This window comes from Emys orbicularis, chromosome 6 (genome assembly GCF_028017835.1).
Source record: "Emys orbicularis isolate rEmyOrb1 chromosome 6, rEmyOrb1.hap1, whole genome shotgun sequence".
NCBI classification, from domain to species: Eukaryota; Metazoa; Chordata; order Testudines; family Emydidae; genus Emys; species Emys orbicularis.
Window position 1 is genome coordinate 70,588,645 of NC_088688.1, and position 20,116 is coordinate 70,608,760.

The window sequence follows — 20,116 nt, forward strand, 5'->3', positions numbered from 1 at the left end:
GGAAACTCTTTTAGGGTTACCATATGTCCGGATTTTCCCGGACATGTCCGGCTTTTTGGTCGTCAAATCCCCGTCCGGGGGGAAATTCCAAAAAGCCGGACATGTCAGGGAAAATAGGGAGGGGTCGTGGGGCTTGGATCCGCGCTGGGGCCGGTGCCGCTGGGGCCCGATCCGAGCTGGAGTCGCCGGGGCCGAAGCCGCTCGGCCGGTGCGCCGGGGCCGGAGCCGCTCGGCTAGGGCCGGTGCCCGTGCCCCGGGGCCCGAGCCGAGCTGGAGCCGCCGGGGCTGGGGCGGGCCGGAGCCGCTCGGCCGGGGCCAGCGTGCTCAGCCGGAACCAGGGCCGGTGCCCCGGGGCCTGAGCCAAGCCGGGCCGGAGCCACCGGGGCCGGAGCCGGTGCCCGTGTCCCGGTGCCAGTGCCCGTGTCAAGCTGGAGCCGCCACGGCCGGGGCGGGCCGGGGCCGGTGCGCTCCGCCAGAACCGGGGCTGGCGCCCCCGGGGCCCGAGCCAGGCCGGAGCCGCCGGGGCCGGAGCCGCTCGGCCGGGGCCGGTGCCCCGGGGCCCCAGCTGAGCTGGAACCGCCGGGGCCGGGGCGGGCCGGGGCTGGCGCGCTCGGCTGGAACTGGGGCTGGCGCCCCAGGGCCCGAGCCGAGCTGGGCCCGAGCCGCTCGGCCAGGGGGCCGGACTGGGCTGCGCCTCCTCGCGCGCCCCCGCCCCAGCTTACCTGCTGCCTGCCTCCCTGTTTCAGGCTTCCCGCGAACATTTGATTCGCGGGAAGCAGGGGAGGGGGAGGAGCAGGGGGCGGAGCATTCAGGGGAGGGGGAGGGGACTTTGGGAAAGGGGTGGAGTTGGGGTGGGGCCGGGGCGGGGGCGGGGCCCCTTGGAGTGTCCTCTTTTTGTTATTTTAAAAAATGGTAACCCTACTCTTCATATATTAGATATTAAAAGCATTATGACATAAATGTTAGATACAGGAAAGGAAAGACTTGGACTAGAATTTCTAACAACTTCCTGCTATTGAAATCAAACTTGCAGCTTCCCATCTGGCTCTGTATTTGTCAGTCTTCAGATGCTCTAATTTTTTTATCACATCTCCTCCCCCTGAAAATATATGTCTGTTTTGGGCATTGGTTTGAGAACACACATGCAAAAAACTCACTTACTTTTTCAGCACCTCTCCATTTTTTTCAGCTTTCTCTGTCCATAAATTACCCTTACGAGCTCTTAGAGGTGGCATTGTCTCCAACAATGATTTCTTGCTTCACATGTACTTGAAAGATGTCTTATTACTCTTCACCTCTTCTGCAATTTCTTCATTCTCCATCTTTGCTTTTTATAATTTTTACATGTTCTTGCCCTCAGTTGGCATTCTGCCAGCCTTCCTCTACTCTGGAGGCTTTCTTCCTTCTATGCTTCTTTGTTAACCTTTAATATTTTTTGCATGTCCTACTTAATATATATTGGCCGTCTAAAAATTCTAATATATGTATTTCTGGATGGTAAGAAAATCCTTGGGCATGCATTAATTTATCTCTGAATACTTTATATTTCTTCTGTCTCCTTTCCTACTATTGCTCTAACACAATTTCACCCAACAATAACCATCATGTTTACTTATCTGTTTAATTTGCAGCAAATATAGTATTGAAAAATCTCAATATACAAAGTACCAAAGCAGCTAACAAAACAAGCAATATCAGCAAACTAAAAACACCAGTCTCTGCAGGATTCGGATTAGATGTGGTTATGAAGCTGTGACAATCTGGGGACTGTGTCTATGTAAAGTTTATGAATTCTGAATTCTGGTTGATACTGGAGATTCTCTGTGTATCTGTATCAGACTGTCAGCTCCATTTTGAATGTGGAGCTTGTTTGCCTTCTCTGCTGTCTTTTGCCTCGATATTGAGCTAAAACCCACAGGAGAAATTCTTCCACCTGGCACAGGGCTAGCAATGGTCATTAAACTGTAATGATCATCCATTCAAATGGAGCACTCTTGGACAAAGAGATAGCTACTGCCCAGGGTAAACCAGTTTTTCAAGTCTGAACTCCAGGGCGGAAGTAACTAGGCAACGGATCACCTGGTGAGAAATCTCTGATGAGGCCAAACGGGGAGTCACCTGACAAAAGGGGCTGGAGGTTAGAAAACATTGGCCATTTCATAGAAAGAGAATGGAAGGGCACTGACTGCATGGGTCAGAGAGAGACAGACAGACAGAATCCAGGATTAGGAAAGGAAGCAATGTGCAGGAAGGGGATCCCAGATACCCCAGAGGACTCTGACCAAGGCCCAAAGAATGCTCCAGAGTAGTGAGGAAACTGAAGCAGGGAAATGCATACAGCTATTTTTATTTTTTTGTCTAAATCTTTTTGTATATTTCTCGTGCTAGCTAAAATAAAGAGTGACTGGTTTGGGGAAAACCTTACGACGTCTGTGTACTTCACTATCACATGTACCTGAAGAGGAGAACTCTAAACCCAGAGCACCCACGAGACTGGAGCTCCGAGATAACATGTGCTCAAGCTATCAGGGGGGTAAACACTGGTCCTGGGGACCTAAGGCAGCTGGGTCAGCAGCTGTGAAGCAGTAACAGAAAGTCTGTGCCTAGGAAACGTGCCAGAGACACCAAGGAAAAAGCCAGTGCTGCAGCCTACCCAGACTAAGGGTAGCTTAAGAGCACAGGTCCCACTGTGGTGGGACACAAACACAGCAGCGGGGTGAGTGTTCAGCCAGGGAAGCTCTACCAGGTTGTATGTGACAGGCTGTGGCTCACTTTAACTATGTGGAGGATCACCACGGTAACACCGTATGTTGAGAAAATACACAAAAAAGGCACAAGGAACAAATTCCAACTCCCATGAGACACAACTCCCATTTTTGGCTAAAATCTTTTGGTTTTCAGAGAAAATATTTTGACAAAAAATGGAAATTTCCACCAAAAGCAGACACTTTTAATGAAACAATTAAGTAAGCCCCAAGCCCAATTTTCCGTCAAAAAACAGGGCTGATGGAAAATTTTTGACCAGTCTACCATTTACTTAGTTCCATTACAGCTTCACTCACTCTTCACTCCTTTCGCTTTTTTTCCCTTGTGGAAGGAATTGATCTGGCCCCCTATCATTAATACTGTACCAAAAAAAATTTTTTTTTAAATCCACTTGAAGTAAATAGCTTCCAGACAGAAAAATTGGGCATTATCTATAAAGAAACTGCACATGGTGATGAAATGGAAAACAGCAGGACTGCATTAATTCACATGTTGGCTTTCAAATTTTTTTCCATGACAAGTGACTAGAGGTGATATGACAGCAAGCTATATTTATGCAGATGATATATGCTCTTAGGTGAACACCTTAAGAATATGAAGGCTCATCTGACTGCTGAAGTTCCATTTCAAACATATTTGAGAATGTATCTGCTTAACACTTTTTGTGCTATTCTCTAGAGATGTGATCAGATTTCTATGAATATAACCAACTAGAAGGCAATGGTACTATACATAATACCTCATAACTTAAATAAATTTTCTTTTGACCTCAGCATGAAAATACAGGGAATGCATCTTTTATTATTTAAATATATTCAGAACAGTTTTTGCTGTAATTTACTTACGTAATTTTGCCTCAGAATAAAATATACACAGGCTGTATTGAAATCTAATGTGTTTATTAAGAATGCTTAAATATTTGCTGTTCTCTTAATCCTAACCTTCACCATTTTCACTGTATTTACAATGCCTCACATTTACTCTTGATTTTTCTTTGCCTACCAATGCTAGATTTGCTTTCACCTGATACTAGTGAATATTCTGTTCATTTGTCAAGACCAAAAAGAGTACAATTTAGTGCTCATTTCTGCAATGTGCCTGATCCACAGCACTGGAAAATGAACTCATATTTATCAACAAAACAGATACAGCCTGGGCAGTGGCAGCACAAATTTCCCCATGTCATCCTGCTGCTTTAACACTGATCAGGCTGGATTACCTCTGCTAGTAAGAAGATACAGTAAAAAGATTCAGTGTCCATGTCCATTCCATAGTTTTGAATACCTGCTGAAACAGCTTACAAAAGGTGGCAATTGACTGAGGCCAGTGTTTTCCCTCTACCTGGCCACAGGGAACAAAACTAAGACCAACAGCACATTTCATATATGTTACCAAGTAGCTCTCAGACTGGTAATGACTTTTGATCTGGGCTGGAATTAAATTGGTGACCTAGAGGTAAAAGACTCTATATCATTAACATTCCTATATGCCATCCAGTCCTGAAATCATAAAATATTACAAAAATACATGTGAGCTATGAAATATTTAGCTCTTTAATCTGAACAGAAGAAGAGCTAGATGAAAGAGCAGATTCTTTTTATTCTTAAGAAAATCATAAACAATAAACAACATCCACACTTTCTTGCAGTTTATTCCTTATATTGCAAGAGTCTCTTACTACATGAACTCTAACTTTAAAGATGGTCTAAGAATTTCCCAGCACAGACAAAAGTCACATCACCATAAGCTGAAGTTGGTTTACAACCCTTCTGCATACACATAAGCAGATAGTAAATTCATGGGCTGAAAATGCTGCCAAGACCATCCCACAAAGGTGTTGAGCCAATCAAAAGGTGACAGCAGCTATTTGGATGCAGTGAAGCTCCTCACCTTCTGTGAGACTATGGAAAGAGAAGAGTATAAATCTGTCTGAACTTAGATACCAGCTCAGCACACTCATCTCTGCCTAGTCAACCCCTCTGGTCCAAGCAAACAAAGAGCTGCAAGACGACAAAGAACAAAGAAGCCACAACACAACATCCAAAAGAAGTAATCTTCCAGCCCAGCACTCCTTCTGCAAGATGATGACATCACCAATACTTCAGCATCATTGGTGAGACAATCTTTGCAAAATCATTGCCAAGGCCAAAGGACTAGATATAAACTGTTCTTAGAATAACAGTAATGGGATACTGAAATGCTACGGTAATTTAAGGCATTAACATCTTCTCCATTAAACACTGGATCATTCATACTGTGTACTCCTAGAGAGAAGACATAAGCTAACCAAACAAAGAGAACCAGTGGGTTTTACTCTGAATTAAAGGTTCTTAATATTCATGAATATGCTTTTCAAGAACATTTCTGCAAATGAATCAGTGAGTTTATAAGAAATATAGTTATTTCAACTGAATAACTCTTGAATGACTTCTTAAGAATCTGAGTTAAATATTTTCTTCATTTTCATAGGTCTTAGTTAATAATACTAACAATCTAGCCCTTACACAGCACTTTTCAATAGTAGATCTCAAAGCACTTTACAAAGCAGGTCAGTATCATTAGCCCTATTGTACAGATGAGGAAACTGAGGGGGGACAAAGAGGGGAAGTGACTTGACCAAAGTCACCCAGCAGGCTCGTGGTAGAGCTGGGAACAGAAACCAGGTCTCCTGAGTCTATAGCTAGTGCTCTATCCACTAGACTACACTTCCCCTAGTTAAGCTCACTTACCTCTGCCCATTTATAAACTGTTTATGTTATCCATGATAAACCAAACCAGATTCACCAAGCCTTAAACAAAATTCCTTTGTTCATGTATAAACTGTGTTAGTTATCTATGGTACACTAAAACAGGACTCACTACTGATTTGGGGAATAATATACTTTGGTCTTATCTTACCTAGAGAAGAGTGTCCCCAGCAGGGTGGACCCACTCTCCAATGTATAATATCTCTGTTAAGAGCTCTCCACAGAGCCATACAGAAGAGATTGTGTCTGAAGTAACCATTGTTTACTGCTTGTTTGTGTTCTGGTTTATTTTGTCTTTCTTTTCCTTTCTTTAATAATAAAAGAGTCATAGTTAATAACAGTGATTATTTTGCTTGTCTTCAATCATGGTATCCCCTCAGATATGGCAAGCAACCCATGTAATTAAAATAGTGGAGGTTACATCCTTGAAATGGCATTAAGAGAAGCAGATATTAAAATTCAGCCTACCATCTTAAAACATCCCTTTCTACTCCAGACACACCAGCCACAACCAAGTAATCAGCGTACAGTAAGTAAGGAATTTGATTTGACTGGAGCCAACAAATATTCGGGTTCAAGATAGTGATGGGAAAGTTGAACTAAGTTTTCTTTTAGAAGAGATTGCAGTAAGAAGAAATGGAAATGGGGTCATTCAGATCTAAGAACATGATTCCATTCCCTTCCGCAGAGACACTGCTGACAATGTGCTGGAGTAATGACATCCTCTTGACACACTCTTTTCTTTTACAAATAGACTTTGTACTTTGAATGGTAGAGTGGGTTGTTTCCCTTCAATTTTAGTCACATTTTGAGATGCTGACAATTCACAAGTATATGTGAATGTCATATACTGCACTGCCAGACATTACAGGCATCAATAGTCATTAGAACAGTTCATTTTTTGATCACATGATACATTAAAAATTCAAATCTGTGTAAACTTCTTCATGTAATTGATTGTATGGTGCATTAATAATGAATTCTTCCAAATGACCAGTATGGGGACTAGAATTGATTGCATAAACATATGTATATGTGCTTTTCTAATTAAATTACTGGTACTTGTATGCAAATTTGAGCTTTAAGTTGCCACATTGTGTCTCAGTGAGATTGTATAAAACTAGAGCAAGTTAATATAGTCTATAGAAAGATCAGCAGAGAAGCAGAACTGTTACAGAAATATTAACAATCTATTTGTGTTTTGCACTGCAGTAATTAAAGTTTACCTGTTTCTCTTCTTCCGATGCTCCCGGTTAGAATTTTCTGACTCACTACCACTGCTGGTATTACAACGAGATCGTGACCTGGGGAATGGAACAGTAAATCAGGAGCTAAGAACAAGAATTATCAATATTAACAAGTTCACTCTCAATATTAACTATGCAACATTTTGCAATTAATACTTTATAAAATAAAGAGCTGTGTTCATTTGTTTCCTATTATTAGAATGTCCATAATACTGTAAAGTTCTGTACAAGTCTATGAACAATATCCAGCAAGAAGGAAGTAGGAAATAGCAGAGATGCAGAGAGAATGTAAAACTTTGTCTACACTTGAAAGTGATTTCAGAGTATGTTTTTGTGTGTTAATGATCAGAAACAACTGTTTTGAAAGCAGATGTCCACATTGCTGTGGTTTCTGGACTTTAGCTACTTCCCTTTTGGACCACTGACTCCACACAGTACTGCATTTCTTCAAATTAAGTGCACAGCCTTCAGGATGGGCATCCCACTGTGTAGTCACAGAATCATAGAAATGTAGGGCTGGAGGGGACCTCAAGAGATCATCTAGTCCAGCCTCCTGTGCTGAGGCAGGACCAAGTAAACCTAAACCATCCCTAATAGGTGTGTGTCTAACCTGATGGGGATTCCACAACCTCCCTTGGTAACCAATTCCAGCACTTAATTACCTTTACAGTTAGGAGGATATCTATCCTACATTTCCCTTACTGCAGATTAAGCTTATTTACTTCTTGTCCTACAATCAGTAGACATGGAAAATTGATCACTTCACTCTTTATAGCAGCCCTTAACATATTTGAAGAGTGTTGTCAGGCCCCCTCCCACCACCCATCTTCTTTTCTCAAGACTAAACATGCCCAGTTTTTTAAATCTTTCCTCATAGGTCAGGTTTTCTAAACATTCTATCATTTTTCTTGCTCTCCCATGGACTCTCTCCAATTTGTCCTCATCTCTCCTAAAGTGTGGTGCCCAGAACTGGACACACTACTCCAGCCGAGGCCTCACCACTGATAAGTAGAGTGGGACAATTACCTCCCATATCTTACATACAACACTCCTTTTAATACATCCCAGAATGATATTAGCCTTTTTTCACAACTGCATTACATTTTTGATTCATATTGAATTTATGATCTGCTATAATTTTCAGCAGTGCTATCACCTAGCCAGTTATTCCCAATATTGTAGCTGTGCATTTCATTTTTCCTCCCTAAGACTCCCTACTTTGCACTAGTCTTTATTGAATTTCATATTGTTGATTTCAGACAAATTCTCTGATTTGTCAAGATCCTTTTGAATTCTAATCCTGTCCTCCGAAGTGCTTGAAACCCCTCCCAGTTTGGTGTCATCAGCAAATTTTATAAGCATATTCTCTACTCCATTACCCAAATCACTAATGAAACTATTGAATGTTCTCCTGCTAGGCTCTAGGCATTCTGAGCTTCTTCTCGCTGCACGTTGTGGGACACCTACCAGAACCCACTACAATTCTGGGACTTGGGGTCAAACCAAAGATTTCCAATGACTCCTCTCCTTTCAGCCCATCATTCCCCTGGCTTTTTGAGAGTTGCACGATTTTCAAACTGATATGAAGCAGCATGGAGGAAACACTGCTGAGTGCTGTGATTTTGACAGTCAGTATATGAACAGGCTGATGCACATGTATTGGCAGTTTGGCAGCAAGATAGTTTTGCTTGAGACAGACAGGTGTCACGATGATGCAGGCAATATGAGTACATGAGAAGGAAACTGAGCAGTCACTTTTGCATGAACTTTTCTTGGAGCAGCTTCCTTCTCTCTGTGAGCCACTGCTTCTGGACTCTGCCAATTAGCACCTTCCTCGCTTATCAAGCCTTTCACTGGCCACTTGGATAGGAGAAAGGAGCTGTTTAACTATACCCTGAGCTTGCTGCATTTTGTACAACCTCTGAGACAGCAAGCAAGAGAGCCCTCACCAAAGGGTGGGAAGAAGAGGTGGAGAGATTTTCTGGATGTTATGAACAGCCAGAGAAATGACCTTTATTGAATGATGCAACTGGTCAAGGACACAGGGTCAATGATGTGTTGTGCTCCTATTTTGAGGCTAGGCTGTTATACCTTTGTGTAAGGATTTCATGCTGCTTTGAAAATTTTCAACCAATTTCATGACATTTTTAAGAATAAAAGTATGGCCAGACTGAGTCAGACCAATGGTCCATCTAGCCCAGTATCCTGTCTTTCAACAGTGGCCAGTGCTAGATGCTTCAGAAGGAATGAACAGAATGGCAATTATCGAGTGATCCCTCTCATCCAGTCCCAGCATCTGGCAGTCAGAAGTTTAGGGACACTCTGAGCATGGGGTTGCGTCCCTGACCATTTTGGCTAATAGCCATTGGTGTGTGAATTTACCATGAGCTGGATCGCACAGGGGTGCATCTGGCTCGCATCAGCATTTAAACAGTGAAGTGACAGCCATTCTAGATGACCCCAGAACAGTAGAGGGCACACAGGTAAATAGACAGGCTGACCCAGGTGTGCAGCAAAGTAATGTGGGACTGCAGAGGGAGGTGAAACAGTTGAATTGAAATGGGGATGTGTTCACACCTAACTTCTTGTGAGAAAACTCATCCTGAATGTTGGTAAACTCGTTTCCAGCGTGAGTTAATTACAGTAGGTTGAGGCACCAGATAATTCTAAACAAAAACGTGTGTGTGGAGGCAATGCAATTTATCTTGAAACCCTCAAGTTGATCCACAATAACTTTCAAGTGTAGACAAGCCCTTAGTAAACTTTAGCCAGGAGGTATAGTACGGTAGGGTAACTTCCAGCGAGTTTTGCCGTGATGAGTCTACAAGCAGTAACTGAGGTTGTATTATGAAGCTTTTCAGCAGACAAAGGATACTTATACAATTTTACATGGGTAGGATTCAACACATTTTTAAATGATCCAGTGAAAAAAACTAATACAAAGCTCTAAATGTAGCAATTTAGACAGATGGATAAGTAAAGAATAGACAATTTTGTGCTATTGTAGGTTATTAAAGTATTGTAATTAAAGAACATTGTGTATGCTACCATTTTGTAGTTTGTATTAGAATGTAAATCATCCCTACTGAGACATAAATACAAAAGTCTCCAATATTCTCTTTCCAACCTCTCCTTGTCAAATAATATTTACCTTCTCCTTTGCTTCAGATCTGAATCTTCACCACTGTTCTGGGCTTTCCTATGACATAAAGATAATTAAGGAAGCTTTGAATGAAATATCTATAGGCCACTTGAAGTCTAATATTAATAGGCACTCACCTTCTACAACAATGCCTTCAGATAGAAAATAGTTGATGCTTGTAAAGCGCTTGAAGGATCAAAGTATTCTTATACCATTTTAAAAACTACCATATGCACATGGAACACTGTCAGTTATTTGTGAGATCTGAAATTCATTTTCTAAAGAGTACTGAAGGACTTTAAAAAACTTAGAATGAATTAAGTGGAGTTTGCAAATAAACAGAAGGAAAAAACAGTCTGATCAGGTTGTGATTCTACTGAGTTTAACACTGTTCTTTAAAAGTGGCCCGAAAAAGATTTTTCATTGATCTTGTGCCCACTTTTGCTTCTGTATGATGTATAAAGAAGGGATTAAGGGCTGATTTTTTTTCTCTCTTTGTTTTTTACATTAGAAATATGAGGAATGTCAAGTTTGGTTCTTCCTGGTTTATTTGGAGGACCTCCTAGGGGAACCAGGAATGTATATTCTGAGTTCTCGCACCTTAACTAATGAGGAGATATGGTGTTCAATCTTCAGCAAGGAGGTTTCTTTTCCAAAAGTCACTGAAGTTAACCAGGACAATTGGGGCCAGATCCTCATGTGAATTAGTGAAGTTGATGGAGCTAAGCTGATCTACATCTGCTGAGGATCTAGTCTGAAGGTTATAAGCAACTGATAAAAGATCCTTTCCCCTCCCAATTATTCTGATGTCCATTTTACTAGTTCTCCAGTCTTCAGAGACTCTTTCAAAGCAGACAAGTCCTGAATTTTTAAGTATTTAGACAATAACAAAAACTTTTAGGTCTTCTTTACACATTAGTATAAAGCAAAATATTGACACACTTTTTCTTTTTTTCCCCTTGAACTTTGCAGGTCATCTTTAACTATGCACAGATGGATTGCTACAGTTCCCTCTAAAGTCAATGACAAAGCTCTCGCATTGACTTCAGTGGGAGCAGGGTAGAGCTCTGCAAGTTAGCCAGTAGAGTGCATTCAGTGTAGTAAAGTCTGACTTTTTTCTACTAAGGCTAGTAAACAGCACACAAACACCACAATTATTCTGTTATAAGGCAGATGAAAAAACAAAGAGCACTAATGAAATTCAAGACTCAGCAGGATATAATTGGGTTAGCACCTGTCAGTGTTCACAAGCTCATGTATGAGATAAGACTTTGAAAAATATTTCTATAATGCTGTAGCCCAAGAGAAAATGTGTTATTGGCATGACCACCTATCACTGTAGATACCTGTCCCAGGTATACATGCTACACATCTCGAAAAGATCTCTTATTGCATGGCACACAAGTGTTCTACTTTTCATGACATACGGTGTTATACATTGCACATCTAAATTTCCTTTTTTTAACTGACCCCAGTGAGCATTCTGATGGCTAAAATTGAACTGAATCAGAATAATGGTCTCAGGAAAATAAAATACATTCTAAGTAAGACTTTCAAGCGCCAGATACCCAGCAGGTGGAAATCAACATAATTCAGTGATTTCAATAGAGCTATGCTAGTTTATACCAGCTGAGGATCTAGCCCACAGGGTCTAGTATGAGGCTATCAGGCAGATTTAATGGGTGAGATCCTCACCACTGCTCACCCATTCATGCAGAATAAAAGGGCTGCAGCAGCATAAATGGCCCTAAAAACCCCATAATCCAGCTGGGAGAGGATTCCCTCACCTGCAGGGCTGGTCTCCAAGGACTCCCTTGCAAGCCCTGATGTCAGAGGCATGCTGAGGACAGTGCTCCGGGTGTCCGGGGCAGGACTGCAGCACACAGCACTCTGGAGATTCCAGGAAGTGCTGTGGCTGACATAACTAAGATGACCCTGAGACCTATCGAAAGTATTCCGGGGATCTCCCCAGCACTCGGCACAGCCCAGGATTGCACCTGCAAAGGGAGGTTGAATTACATTAGCCCCAGTTCTTCCTGGATTGCAAGTTCGGGGCCTTGTCTGTAACTGGCGCAGCACAGAATCTCACCCCATATCGTTTTATTGTATTTGTCTAAGCTACTCAAATGTCTGCATAATTAAAGGAACATACCAAATAGTTCACAGCTCTGTTTTTGCAGACATACTGTCCAGTGTTCTGAGAGTCACCAAAGGCCATATTGAGGAGCGTTTCCTTAATGGCTTCACCAGTTTAGCCTTTTTGTTGAAAACAATAGTGCAATACTGATATTCTTTATAAAATCACATTGTCAAACAAGCGGCCTCCCCTCTCTGCTCCACATAGCGGGCAGCAGCAACTGGGACGAGCACATAGGGGCAGATCATTCAAATGCCCAACCAGCTGGCACCAGCAACCACAGCAGGCAAAGGGGCTCCCACCTCTCCCATTGGACTCAGAAGGATTTGCCTGGGTCTCAGGGGCCACACTTTCCTCCTTCCACATAGGGAGCAGTAATTCTGGAATTTTTGTTCACTCATTGATTATTGGTGCAACTTCTCTTCTCTGACACAGCTCTGGATTAAGGAGCCTTTATTGAGCCCAAAGCAAGGAGAATCACAAAAAAAGACTTCTGTTGTAAGCAGAAGCTAATATAACTCTCCACATTCTTACCTTCTTCTAACTTGTTGCCCAGATTCATTTTCACTGCCACCTGATGGGTTCCGTCGTCGAGAGTAAGGAAACTTTGGTGATTTATTGCGGTCACTGGGAGAATTATACAGTCCACTAGAGTTAAACAGCAAGAGTAAACAACTGAGCTCAAAAATATCAGAAGATTTAGATACCCCAGCCTCATTGTACAGAAATACTGCGCAGGCACATACTTAGATTTTTAAAAACAGCTGTAATGGCCATGTTAAGAAGGAGTACATTTCTCTATACTGAATGTAGTGTAGATAACAAGATTTGGTCAAGCTGAGGTTCAGGATGTTACTGTTTTTCAGAAATAAATATATTACACTGAATCTTGAAAACAAGGGACAATTACACAGAACCCTTCGGAGAGTGATAATGGGACATTACAGAGCACTGCCACTGATTCAGTAGTTCTGAGCAGCCACAAAGAAGAACAGACCCATCCATTATTTCTGGCATAGGAAGATTTTTGTAATAAAGAACTGTTGTAGCTGAGAGCTAAACTTTCAAATACACATTTTATTTATAATGCTAGTGAAAACAGGAGACTAATCCATACTATAATTTACATACATAGGGACCTTAGCCCCCTCTCCCAATGTCCACATAACTTAAATTAACATAAAACATCCAATTAATGCAAATGGGAGTTACAAGCCATAGATGCTCTAAAGAATAGCCCTTGTTTTGAAACTAAAAAGGGTTCCAAAGACTTTGTGCACTGAAATAAAAATGTCAGCAATCGCATCTATAAATATTAAAAACAAATATTCTATGGAACCAAACAACATGAATGTCACAAGATATTTTCTTCATTGCAGTTAACCAAAGCTCTCACTCAGATTTTAGCTCTCCACACTACCATCCACACAGAAAAACCTTTTATCTGAGTCTAGAGCTGCTTTGGACACAGCTTGCTTTGAACACAGAGGTATAGGTCAGAGCTCAGCTCTACTTCAACTTGGGCTGGAACATGCTTACTTTGCAGTGTGGCTGCAGACCGTACCCAGGTTACAGAACTCAAGTGCTGAGAGTCCTCCAATGCCTTTCCACAGTTCCTCCAGGGTTGTATTTTCCTGTCCTTCTACCTACTCCCTTACTCTACGCCCGCCAGAAGTCACCGCACAGTTTATATACACCAGACTGGTATTTATGCCCCACATTCCATGAGACCTGCTCCATTTCTGCACAGCACTCAGACAGCACTAGAACAGAGAGGCCATCCAGGAAATCCTCAACCCAGTGTGTTGCTGGCTGGTCAGAGGCTCACACTAAAGGTCTGTTGGACCTCTGGTGTGTGGTCAGTAAGGTCCACAGTTTGTCCCCAAAATCAACATATCTGTGAGAACATCTCCAAGAGACCGGCAGAGGTGGGGATTCATCAAATGGGAATACAGCGAGGAAAAGTATCAAAAACTTGAAGAGTGCACACTGCAAGGCAAGAGACTCCAACAGCAAGTCTGGCATCTCACCAACAACCCACCTCAACAACGAGGAATACCATCAACTTGCTTCTGGACTGATATAGCCTCTTCATCTGCGTGTCCTGGCACTGAAGGGTCAGCACAAGTGCCTCACACAGCTCCACACAGATAGCATTCCTCATATGTAGGGAAGACCCAATGCTGGTCATCCCAGGTCTGCATGATGATGTAGTCCCACAATTTAGTGCTTGTGGTCTTGCTCCAGAACCATCAGTCATGATAGGGGGATTCACAGCAACTAAATCCTGAATCAGCTGTGCCTACTGCATCATATCTGCATGCAGCCTGCCTGATCTCAGCAAGACACACTTTGCCTTCTCAGGGTGACAAGCCACTGCCAAAATGCTCTCCACCACATTTCATGCCCTGCACTGGCCAGCTGTTCCCGAAATAAGAGTTGCATTAATGCCAACAGCTGGAACAGGCACATACTTGTGGGTCCTGAGCTGGACTCATGCCTTGCTACTTGTTGGAATGGAGGCCATGGACAGCAATGTGATGCATACCAAGATGGAAGTGCTTCAGTTTATTGACTTGGTGGGCTAAGACTACTTTCGCAGAGGGGCCTAGGAAGGACAGACAAGTTCTCCCACAATATACTGCAAAATGATTCATATAGCTGCACAGCACTAAGAACCATGGAATATGCCCCCAGAAATCCTAGTGCCTAACCTGGGTTAGTGCAGCACCAATGTGGACACAGCTACACATGGGTACGACTTGAGCTTGGCTTTGCAGCATGGATGCTCACACTTGGGCTTGGCTAACTCGGGTTCCCAGACCAGGTAAACTGCACTGAAGATGTACCCACAGAGACCACTTCCCCTATCACTGAAATGCAGCTATTTCTGGGATGAAGTACAATAATGCTTCAACTGTGCACAATAACTTTACACAACGTTTTAGTGCTGGAAGTAAAAAAGAATCCAATACCCACCTGATAATGCAGGGGAAACGTAGAATTAATTACCCACATTGGGAATTTGATCAGTGACAGTTAAAGTTCCCACGCTTGTGAAAAGTGCCAAGTGATATTTAATGAAAACATATGCTCAACTCTTCAGTTTAACACCTAGGCTGAAAGGCTGCACCCCGGCAGCCTAGTGCTCATAACCCTATGATGGCGCACACCAATTCAGTTCTAATTCGGGGTGAACAACATCTGAACTGTTGAATTATCAAAACCACTTTGCAGGCCCCCTGAGTTTTCCTTGGAGGTCTCCCATCCAAGCAATGACCCAGTCTGATGTTCTGACTGGGTCACAGCACAGCTTAATTAATTTACAATATGGTAATTCCCCACAAATACTCTTTGTATGAAAATATTTAAGGAAAAGGTCATGTATATGACAGCATATGTATACTCTGGCCACAATGTCAGGTAGAAGGCAAAACAAGTGCTTCCAAAACCCCAGTGAGTGTATATTTCATTATGACAGAGTGGTTTATTGCTCTTACAGTAAGTAGCTCCACAATCTTTTTGGATGAGATATGTTAAACTAAGGTCCTAACTTGGTCCATTGAAGATCACTTGGTATTTTTCACAAGAAAAATGATGGTAATACCATGTATTCTGCCCAAAATCCAGTTTGGGTGTTACATTCTGCCTTCCTAAATGCCCTCTGGGGTTTCAGTTATATTCTTCTTCTTCACTCCCTGCCATAAATGGTTGTTCTAGAGCATTACTCTGCTCAGTTAAAGAGTTGTACTTCATCCCAGAGATGACTGCATTTCAATGGTGGAAATTCTTTACTAAAGACCATGAAAACCAGCATATGCAGCCAAGTGCTTTGGGATAGAAGGAGCTATGTAATTTCAAGATCATCATTTGGCTGCTAAAATATCAAACTTGCATCTTCCCAAAGGGATCATTTTAACACGAAAGCAGCAACATCGCAGTTGGCTAACATTTCCTCTCTCAAAGGTCACAAAATCATTTTTAATGTCAATTTACCATGAATGTAATAATATACTAAATGTTTCAGCTGGATTAAGCATAATGCTTATTTCTTCTGCAAAAGTGTAATTTGCTACCAGGATATTACTTTTGTACTCTGATTTACCTTACTCAAAAATAAATACATGCACTTTGCACTTCTAGCAACAGAATACTTATCAATTGTTTCGTTCTTTCCCTGAAAGGGCACTGATCAGAACAAGCCATGATGGCATCCAGAATATACAAATGGAACCCAGGAACTTATGCAGAAATGCCAGGTAACATGCTACACATACAGGACTGGCTCCTGGAATACATGATATATGTTCACTCTGACCTTGCTACTCATCAATGTATTACATCAACCACTCTTGCACCATCAACCAAGCAAAATCTTTGCCATTGCATGATGTTTACCTTACCTCTGGGGGCCATTTTCCTCCCATGGTGCACTTATTTTACTTCTTTGGGTTTCTGGACTATTTTCACTTTTTGCCTTTTTAAAGCTAAGGAAAAATACATATAAAAATAAAAACCATGACAATGATAATTTAAAAACACTTTTTTTTGCCCATGACCTCATTAATGCTCATTCTAGGGACATGCAGGTCTGAGGGCTTGTCTACACTTACCGGGGGATGGATGCACGACGATTGATGCATCGGCGGCCGATTTAGCAGGTCTAGTGAAGACCCGCTAAATCGACCGCAGATCACTCTCCCATCAACTCCTGTACTCCACCTGAACGAGAAGCGCAAGGGGAGTCGATGGGAGAATGTCTCCCGTTGACATAGCATAGTGAAGACCCCACGGTAAGTAGATCTAAAGTATATCGACTTCAGCTACGTTATTCACGTAGCTGAAGTTGCGTAACTTAGATCGATCTCCCCCCATAGTGTAGACAAAACCTGACAAAACCCACTTCTCAGGCATAAAGCCGTTTGCCCTCCATCCTAAAGAATTCCTCACAGAAACATCAGCTATGGAAGTTGGAAAGAGCACCAGCGAATTAGCTCTCCAATATCATTTCTGACTAACTCTGGAAAAAAATGTTCCAAGGCAGCCAGGGATAGGACAGTGGACTCACAAGTAGTTAGTACTGAGCATGTGACTGAACTCCTACACTACATGGAGGAGAAGCCATCAGTATGTTCTAAAACAGTGGCTCTCAAACTTTCCAGACTACTGTACCCCTTTCAGAAGTCTAATTTGTCTTGCTTACCCCAAGTTTCACCTCAGTTAAAAACTACTTGCTTACAAAATCAGATATAAAAATACAAAAGTGTCACAGCACATTACTGAAAAATTGCTTATTTTCTCATTTTTACTATATAATTATAAAATAAATCAATTGGAATATAAATATTGTACTTATATTTCAGTATATAATATATAGAACAGTATAAACAAGTCATTGTCTGTATGAAATTGCAGTTTGTACTGACTTTGCTAGTGCATTTTATGTAGCCTGTTGTAAAACTAGGCAAATATCTAGATGAGTTGATGTACCCTGTGGAAGACCTCTGTGTACCCCAGGGGTACGTGTCCTCCTGGTTGAGAACCACTGTTCTAAAACATCTGTAATATCTCTTCTTTCTTTCAGTTTCTTCTTTTTCCATTGCTGGTTTGTACATCTCTTACTCCAGCCAAGGAAAAATGGCCCAAGGCTCCCTGGACAGGATTATGAATGTCACTCCAAGAACTGGTTTCTGGTTGGAGAATGCTCTCTCTCTCTCTCCCTACATTGGCTGATCATGCCTTCCCCACAGCGTACCACTGGATAATCACGCTAGCTGTCACTAAGCTCCTCATAACTGGCACAGCATCATATTGCAAATATAAATGCTACAGACACTTCCAAAGTACAAACCATCAACAGAGACTTCTAGAGAGGTTTAGAGGGACACAAGCCAGCATTCTTCACTGTAAGGGTAAAGTTTGTCACCTCCCTGACAGACTCAGCTTTATTAAGAAAACTTGGATACTTAATTTGTTAATCTACTTTTAACCTCAGCCTTCTGTTACTCCAGGTCGTTGAGTTAATCATTTAATTCTCATATAGTGTAAAAATTGCAAAGCTACCAGCAAGGCAGCAAAAAAAGACAGAAATTAAATGAGGTCACTTCAGAAGGTGAATCGTATTTTTCTTAATATTGCACCCATTTGGCTGTCAATTCAGATGTATGCAGAGAATCTATTCCCAACCCCAACTCACTTCAGTTGGTACAAATGAACCTCATAAATAGGCTCTGTCCTGTATTGGGGGAACCTCCCCCGGCCTTTTTTTGCATATTATTACAATTACACAATGAGGTGATAATTAGAATGATGACACAATTTTAAATGCATGTCCAACACAGCTTTAAAAAAAAAGAAAGAGGAATAATCCTGGGTGCTGAATTAGCAGTATTAGAATTCTAAGCCATTTCTCATTCAGAGCAGACATACATTTTACAGCTAGAGTGCTAGAGCATGGCAGCTCTTCAGATACTGGCATTATCTTCAGGAATGCAGTTGCAAAAGGGATTGAGCTCATTCAGTACCTTTGAAAATGTTAGCATTGGAATTTCATGAGAGATTACTGTTTTTTTCCTGGTTTATCTTGAATTTATATCATTTATGCACAGGTGACCAGCTATCTATTTCAGCAGTGAGTGAGATGCTAAGCTATGAAGACTCAGCTCAGAGGAGTTGATAAAAGATGCCTTGTAAGCATTCTTAGGGTGTACTACTAGAATGAAGTGGGATGGAGTACCAAACTGTAAATGCCTCACAGAGGAAGTATGCTGTCTGGTCCCCATGTTTGGTAGAGGTGGAAAATATTTCTCAAATGCTGATACAGATACAAAGAAAAATCAATTTTGTTATTTAACTCTCATGCTAGAGAAACTTCTCTCTTAATATCTTCTCTAAAAGTGGAACAAGTCTCTATACAGACAAGTGCCTACAATACACAAGATATGCAGTCTGCAAGGAATAGCAGATATACTCTGAAGTTGTTTTAACCAGTTCTTTTAATTTAAAATGATTAACACTGTTTAAAAACATACATATTTCAATTTTGTCATGTTCAGGTGTTCAGGTTCAGGTTTTCTTTCCCATCTGTTAACTGGAGAAGTATATTTCAGTTTTGAAAATGAAAGAGAATGGACCATTATATTCAATGGAGTGTTGCTGATTTACACCAGCTCATGATCTGGCCCAAAAGATTCTTAAACTTTGGTCAATATTATGCCTGACCTTACCAGTGTCTGCAGCACAGTAGAGTGGGTGGTGGTTGCAAGGACTGACAGCAGTGCCAGATTTCCCAAAGTGGGCAGCTTGAGTGGGATGGGGCCATGCCCGCCTTTTCCCTGCCTCACACCGGAAAGAAGAATTGCCCTGAACAGAGGTGGACAGTAGGAACACATGCTGCGCCCTTTCAAAGGATTTCTCAGACTCCATTCTTCCTCTGAATTCTTGGATGCATTGATCCTGCCAGGCAGTGTCCTTCATGCCATAATATGGTGGGGGTTTTGTTTAAATCAAGACTGGATGTCTTTCTAAACAATACACTCTAGTGCAGCCAGAAGATAAGGCATTGATACAAGAATTACTGGGTGAAATTCTATGGCATGTGTTAGGCAGAAGGTCCTTCTTGGCCTTAAAAATGTACTAATATTTAATATACTTCTTTTTCTATCTGACATTTTATGGGAGCTCTTCATCAGTAAGCGAAGATTAAACCTTTTTTGGTCTCACTACACTTACCTTTTTACTGGGGAAGGTGCAATAATTTTAGTGGTTCCTTCTTTTTCCCCATTTTCCATATTTGATGTAACCTGATTTATGCTTTTGGATCCTGGGGAAAAAAACAAAACCCCAAACCAATTTTTAGTGGCTCTCCTACATATTTTGGCTACTTTGCAGAACTTTACACAATTCTATTGAATGTACTGCAGTATTGTGAAATACAAAAACATACAATTGCTATCTTATTGGTTCCCAGACTGTGGTCCATGAAGCATGTGCTAGCAGTCCCAGGGGAGAAACTGGTCAAAAGATACTAGCTCCTTTATCTTGTTTCCAGCTGCACTGCATTAAAAGAAGGCTAAAA

At 41.7% G+C, this 20,116-nt stretch overlaps 1 protein-coding gene across 1 annotated transcript in view; it reads right to left on the reverse strand.

The window, feature by feature from the left end:
* EPB41L4A (erythrocyte membrane protein band 4.1 like 4A) overlaps window positions 1-20,116 on the reverse strand; it is a 207,267-nt gene that overhangs the window by 22,402 nt on the left and 164,749 nt on the right. The window contains exons 13-17 of the mRNA XM_065406716.1: window positions 19,771-19,861; window positions 16,443-16,526; window positions 12,574-12,687; window positions 9,912-9,959; window positions 6,740-6,817 (exon numbers count right to left, since the gene is read on the reverse strand). Coding sequence (XP_065262788.1) covers window positions 6,740-6,817; window positions 9,912-9,959; window positions 12,574-12,687; window positions 16,443-16,526; window positions 19,771-19,861 — 415 coding nt within the window. The remainder of the gene's footprint in view (window positions 1-6,739; window positions 6,818-9,911; window positions 9,960-12,573; window positions 12,688-16,442; window positions 16,527-19,770; window positions 19,862-20,116) is intronic.